Source organism: Dicentrarchus labrax, unplaced genomic scaffold (assembly GCF_905237075.1).
Source record: "Dicentrarchus labrax unplaced genomic scaffold, dlabrax2021, whole genome shotgun sequence".
NCBI classification, from domain to species: domain Eukaryota; kingdom Metazoa; phylum Chordata; class Actinopteri; family Moronidae; genus Dicentrarchus; species Dicentrarchus labrax.
The window spans coordinates 2,698,800-2,705,325 of record NW_026136701.1 but is presented as its reverse complement, the minus strand read 5'-3'; the positions used below and the strand labels follow the sequence as shown (position 1 = coordinate 2,705,325).

The window sequence follows — 6,526 nt, the reverse complement described above, 5'->3', positions numbered from 1 at the left end:
CCATCTCCACAAACCCACTCCCCTTGCTGTTTAAGCCCCAGTGGAAGGTGATCGTCTGTCACTGGGTTATTTTCATACATTAGGGTCCATTTGTGTGTTTCTGAGGACAGACGCACAGCGAGGGTTTGGGTAAATGTATTATTACGGTTTGTTTCAGTCTCCATGTAGCTAACTGAGGAGCCTGAAAGCTCCAAGAATAGAAAGCCCTTTACATTTGTGACAATTGAAGCGTGTGTGAGCGAATGTGATGCCAAACCTGTTTGTACCAGAAATGTCCTGTTATTTTACTGCCGCATTGTATTCCACATCTGACTGGGTACATTGTCACGCCCACAAGAAACCATATTAGGGCTGCAACTAACAGTTATTTTCATTACAGATCAATCGATCATTTTCTCAATTAATGTATTAGTTGTTTGGGCTATAAAATGTCAGAACGTTTTGAAAAATGTTCCACAAAGCCCAAGGTGCTCAAATGTCTTGTTTTGTCCACACCTCAATGCCATTGTCATCGGGATCAGCCACGAGAAGCAGGTAATTATCGGTTATTGTATCTATTAAAAATGAAAGGCAACTGGTTCCAGTGAGAACCGTATCGCTAGTAGGTTGACACATGGCTCAAAGTTACGTAAACGGGGGACTGACTGGTAAAAGACTGAAAGTCAAATGTGCAGAAAAGATTTTGCATTAACTGTTGCCATTGCAACTTCCAGGAGGAACAGATTAATCAATTATCAGAATAGTTGGCATTGATTAATTGTTGCAGCCTTTAATTACCACCATTACAGCAAAACAGGGTTTTTTCTGTTTGTGGGCGAGACCGTGCCCCAGTTTGTGTGTAAGGAAAACAATAGGCTTTTCTTTTTCTTTTGTACCGTGGCAGAGAAATGTAAAGTTTGCATGCATCTCCTTACGTTGATGAGCAGTATTGCAAAAGAGGATGGAAGTTGTCAAACGTGGTCTGCAGGCACCGCCACGGCTGCTGCCACCGACTACCAGGGGGCGGATACACTAATCATGAGTGACTGGGTGAACTGACGGTGCTTCTGTGCGTATGAACTGAGGACTTGGTGGCCCAACATTTGGCCCTCAGTACAGCCTCTGTGTCACCATGACACCTGGTTTCTGCTGTTGTTACAAAAAATTAGATTGTTTTATGTCAGCAGCATTTATAGTTGCATATTTGGCAGTTAAAGTGTGACTTGTTTATTTTTATCCAACCGTCATAACGTGCAGCATTCAGGGGCAGTGGTAGCTGATGATTACAACGAATGGACCATATTCAGTCAGGTGGTCTGATGAGCGGAGCATTTGTCATATTCCTGAATAATTATTTCACTACATTAAAGAAAGAGTGCAGTCTATTGAATGATTTCTCTGTGTTCAATTCAGCCAATATTTGTGAGGATGTACCACAGTTTCTCAAACCTACACACCGCCCTCGTGTGCGCACTGCTCCTGTCTGTTAATTTGACAAAATCTGCATCTCACTTGCTCAGTTGTGTCTATTAAAAACAGATGTGTGGACTTTGAGTTCTGATTATTTTGTCAAACATGTTTCACACCTGTCAATGTGCCAGTCTGAGCCTGTTGATGCATTTAATACTGTAGCTGAAGAGAGAGCGACAAACACACAAACCAAACTGCCTGTGCCTGTGCGTGTGTGTTTAACATGGAACACAGAGTGCAGTTGCGTCTGTCCTCTAAATCACTAACAGCATTACTTAACTCTCTGTCACCTATTAGTATAAAGTCATTAAAGGTCCAGTGTGTAACATTCAATATTCATAGCTATGTTTCTCCTCTTATCCTTTGGAAAGGGGAAGGTGACGGGAGGAATGTGGAACTTCACCACTAGATGCCACTAAGTCCTACACACTGGACCTATAAGTAGTAAGACAGCAAAGTAATCAGTGGATATTCATGGCGCTTTATTTCTCTTTATTTCAGATATAAAAAACAAGCACTATAACCTGAAAGCCAGGTTCCACACAATCCAACAATGGTGTGAGTAGAAAAAAATAGAAAATGAACAAAGTTAGAATGATTAAGGGAAAAAGCACTCCAATCCCAGTATGCAAAAGGCAGGGAAACAGTCTATGTGGCTCCTTCCAAAACCAATCTTTCCCATTTCCTCAACCTCAGAGCAGAAGAAGAAGGGAGGAAGAAAGGAGCAGAGTAGAGAGGGAGAGGCGTCAGAGCAGCTGTGAAGCAGTTCGGGACAGAATGTGTCCAAGTGAAGCATCTGAAATGTGCCTGTTCTCTGCGCAGCTGGCAGACGCAGTTAGAGGTGCCAGCGCCTCCCCTGCCTCGCTGCCAGCACTTCTAAATCCCAGAGGTATGACTGAACGTAGTGAATGCAGAAACAAGAAAAAGAGGAAAGAGTTGCATCAGGAAGACGCCCGGCTTCAGTATAAAAATGGGAATCATGTCCAAGAACAGAAAGAGGAAAGGCCTGTCCCTGTGCTCAGCTCCCATGGTCTGTTGTGTTTGACTAACGTCTGCTGACAGATGGACCATCAGACGGTCTTCCTGGCAGTCAGGACTCTAACTATAGAGCCCACTCCTCCCACCGCCAGAACCTGTGGACACACATTAAAGGCAGACATCAGATCTAGTGTCTGCATAGGGTTACAGTTTCTGTCTTCATCAGATTTTCAACACTGAGTTTTATCATTCAAGTTTGGACTGAACTAGTTCATTTTAATCTAGAAAACTTAACTTGGAGCTAGCTCTTGTGAAGTGTGACAACACTGGCTGCAGCAACTGTCCAATCCATGCTGCTCAAGCACAATATAATGGTTTAAAAAACAAGTACACGATCGTGCCTCCAATATGAAATATTCACACCAAGACAGAGAAATACCAATTTGTCATAGGCAGCATTTCACAAAGTTGGTGCTTCCGATAACTCAACAATTCACAAAACTGGGATTTTTTGAAGGGAGTCTGGTACTTTCTCCTTGGGTGACAGGAGTCTATTGCAGTCACTGTACTCTTCTGACTGTGCCCCTGCTTCCTTTTTAGTGTTCTTATTACAGCCAATAACACATTATACAGTCTCTTATCAACAATGTCCACATGTGTTTAGTAATTGTGTTTGCTGCTCTTATGTTGTGTTGTATAATCACACGTATATTGTATATATGTGTGAATGAGTGTGCACCTTGAGAAATATTGCCTGAAACCTCTGATTTAAGACCTGAGGCATAATTGACCCTTCTTAAGTCCCGCCCCTTTTGGCTCTGTGCTCCAATAACAGTTGAGCAAAAGTCAAAATTGATGTTTTAAATGTTTGTATCACGTCTTGTGCAATGAGTGACCTATACTCAGTACCTAGCCCAACAATGATTTAAAAAGATGTTCAAAAAATGTTTTGTTTTTTTTAAAGATATTCTTAATGGTATTTTAGTTTATGTCCTGAAAAATGGTAAAAAGTGGTTGATGACTCCTGCACTCAGGGTGTGTACTAATCTAGCAGCCAATGAAACGCTCTCTTGCTTATGATGCTGCCGGAGCAGTGTTTCTGTATTACACACTATCTATATCCGGGCCTCAGTGATCATTGTACACAAACACGACTTGGTTGTCTTTCCAACATAGATTAGCCTAGCACATAGCATATCTAAGCACAGGACAGGAGAAAGTTGACCGAGGCTTGCTTAACTGCTATTGGAGCACAGAGCAAAAAGGGGAGTTAAACCATATAGTTTCATTTCATAGTTCTGTGCTCCAGACAAAGAAAATTCTGCGTAGCGCCCCCTGTTAACTACGTACCTTTTCGTGCCACTGCAGCAGCACGGCACTGCTGTTGTCGGAGGGTTTCTCAAAGCCTCTGTAGATGTATTTCATCAGCAGGTCCACTCCAGCTTTATCCAGAGAGCCCACTGCCTTCTCTATGTCACTGCTCTTAAAACTGCTCAGCACTCTGAGCACCAGCAGCTCCGCCCTCTCCTACACACACACACACACACACAGACGTGATCTATACATCCAATTTAAACTACATAAGAATAGACTACAGTACAGTTGTAAATTAACAGGCATCCTAAAAGTGACTGGAGGATATAAAGAGCTGGAGAGGAACAAGAGGGTCCCTAAACTTTGCAACAACCAAATAGACACATTATTAATGTGACAGCCATCTGCAACAGAACACCATCACCTTCTGCACTCACACAGTGGGAGAACTCATACCTTGGCGTTCTGGTTCTTGGTGTTGATTGGAGGATTCTTTAGCACGGCGTTGAGAGCTCCATTTATGTTCCCCGTGCAAAACAAGAGTTAAGGACTACACAGATACATTTGGATTTTCAACCAAATAAACAGAGAAATGAGGAGTATTGCCTCTGTACACTGCCACCACAGAGTGAGGAACAATCCTCATTTAGCCGTCTCCTGAGAGCCAGCGCTGCTCCTGGCCCTTAAACGCTCCATTATCTGCTCATATTTATGTCTGTGTGTTCTTAATCGTTCATTTTAAAGGCCTGGAAGCAGCTCATGACTTTCAGTCTAACAAGGTATGGTAATGGGAGCAGTGAACAAACAGCAAATAAAACATGCATATTATTACATTACATTATTTACACAAACAACACATGCAGAAAATGTTATATACTGTCACTCTGTTGCTGATGTATTGTTCTCACTAATTCATTAGTTTTGATTCACTCTAATTTGCTGTGGAGAAATCTCTACACTGTTGCACAACAAAAGCATCATGGGAAGGAAGGGGCTGCCCAATGAACACAGCAGAGGACAAGAGAGATAAAAGCCTTACTTATTAAAAATAGCTGGTCACACCATACAGTCCTGGTCCCGGTACTGTAGGGGACTATCACTGCTTTCATCTGGATTTCTATTGAATCCAGTGTAGTATGATCCAAAGTATGATGAAGTGTTCGCATTTAGTTTGCATCTTTCATGTGCATTGTTTCTGAGATTCCATTTAACCAGTGGTGTTAACCAGTAGTTACAAGGGGCCCTGGTGCACGCTCTTATGATGGGGCCTAGCTAACATAAATGAAACCAAATGTATTTATAAAGCACGTTTAAAAACAACCCTTGTTAACCAAAGTGCTGTACAGACCAGAGGAGTTGGAGGAAACTATAAGTAAGATTCATTATATATCCTAACTGTTGGGTCTCTGTAAATAATGTTATAAAGAGTTCGGTCTACACCTGCTCTATTTGAAAAGTGTCCTGAGATAATTTCTGTTATGAATTGGTGCTATACAAATAAAACTGAATTGAGTTGAATCATCACGTTCACATAGAGACGTGACATGGATTGGAAAACATCAACATATACATTACTCAGCAACCGTTGTATATCTGTATATCAGAAAATAAATGACTATTTATTTACTTGAATAGTTTTTATAGTTGGAGTAAAATAGGAGCAGTAAAATAAGAATATCATTTTGTTGTCAGGGTACAACAACATAACAGTACAGGACTGGACGGGGCCCTAAATGATGGCCAGTGTTTAAGGGACACTCCTCATGGACTCCACTGTCTGAACTGACCACAGTTTTCATCTAACAGTAACATTATTTTGGCCACAGCACTTTAAATAACTTTGCCTTCAATAACCTGCCCAGTTAGGGAAAGCCTTTAGAAATATTAACACGGACAAATCCCTCTTCAAAAATCAGCAGAACACAAAAATCTCCCTGAATGATGAAATGAGGAGAATGCATTAAAAAAACAGAGAGAATCAAACTGTGCTCACATGTTCACACAAACAGTCTGCAGTTGTACAGCCGCTCTACTTTCTCCTACACACTGAGCCTAACTCCTCATCTCAGCTGGACACAACGTACAGTGAGCAGCCATGTGTTCTTCCTGTGAGGAACAGTGACTGTGTCCATATTTAAACAACGTTGCTCATTATAATGACTTCACATTGGCCGTAATGGGCTTCCGTAGTGTCCTCTGCAGCAGTAAAGCGACCACACCCTCTGTGGACTGACAGACATTCAACGGACAGGTTCTGCCAACTGCACATTACACCCGATACATGTGTCTCACACAACCCGACCCCACAGTTCGAGTTTATCCTGAGAACTACAGAGAACTACAGAAAACTACAGAGAACTACAGAGAGCAGCTGTTAGCTAACGTTAGCTAACTTCAACCCAGAGCTCACTGTTAGCCCTCAGCTGTTGTTAAAGCTAGCTAACGTTAGCTGTTACACACTGCTGTTCCAGGCTGTTCCAGGCTGTTCCAGGCTGTCTTGGTGCACTTTAAAGGATATTGTCTGAGCAGACCGTCTACTTCCGCCTCGTCGGGCCCGGCCTGGCTCTCTCCTCCGTCCTCCTCGTCCACGAACTTGTTCTCGTCGTATTCATCAACGTCTACTTTCCTAAAGCGGTCGGAGATTGGTTTTTTGGACATGTTGGACACGGTAGTAAAGACTGCTGAACGTAAAGTTGAGCGTTACGGACAGCAGACACAAGCCGCAGTACTACTGTGCACTTCCGCACTTCTGCACTTCCTCTCCTTCTTCTTCTTTGGAGTTATT

At 42.4% G+C, this 6,526-nt stretch overlaps 1 protein-coding gene across 1 annotated transcript; it reads right to left on the bottom strand.

Annotated features, from left to right (window-relative positions):
* Positions 1–1,910: 1,910 nt before the first annotated feature.
* LOC127370207 (actin-related protein 2/3 complex subunit 5) lies at positions 1,911–6,500 on the bottom strand. The gene is made up of 4 exons (XM_051412054.1): positions 6,260–6,500; positions 4,198–4,270; positions 3,778–3,954; positions 1,911–2,582 (listed from the first exon to the last, which is right to left on the bottom strand). The coding sequence occupies exons 1-4, from the start codon at positions 6,397–6,399 to the stop codon at positions 2,520–2,522; spliced, it is 453 nt and encodes a 150-aa protein (XP_051268014.1). The 5' UTR covers positions 6,400–6,500; the 3' UTR covers positions 1,911–2,519.
* Between the last annotated feature and the right edge of the window lie 26 nt (positions 6,501–6,526).

Coding starts and splice junctions, on each gene's coding strand:
- LOC127370207 (XM_051412054.1), bottom strand. CDS start 6,399: ATGTCCAAAAAACCAATCTCCGACCGCTTTAGGAAAGTAGACGTTGAT. Junction 4,271..6,259: donor GTAGACGGTCTGCTCAGACA/ATATCCTTTAAA, acceptor CTTGTTTTGCAC/GGGGAACATAAATGGAGCTC. Junction 2,583..3,777: donor TGCTGCAGTGGCACGAAAAG/GTACGTAGTTAA, acceptor GTGTGTCCACAG/GTTCTGGCGGTGGGAGGAGT.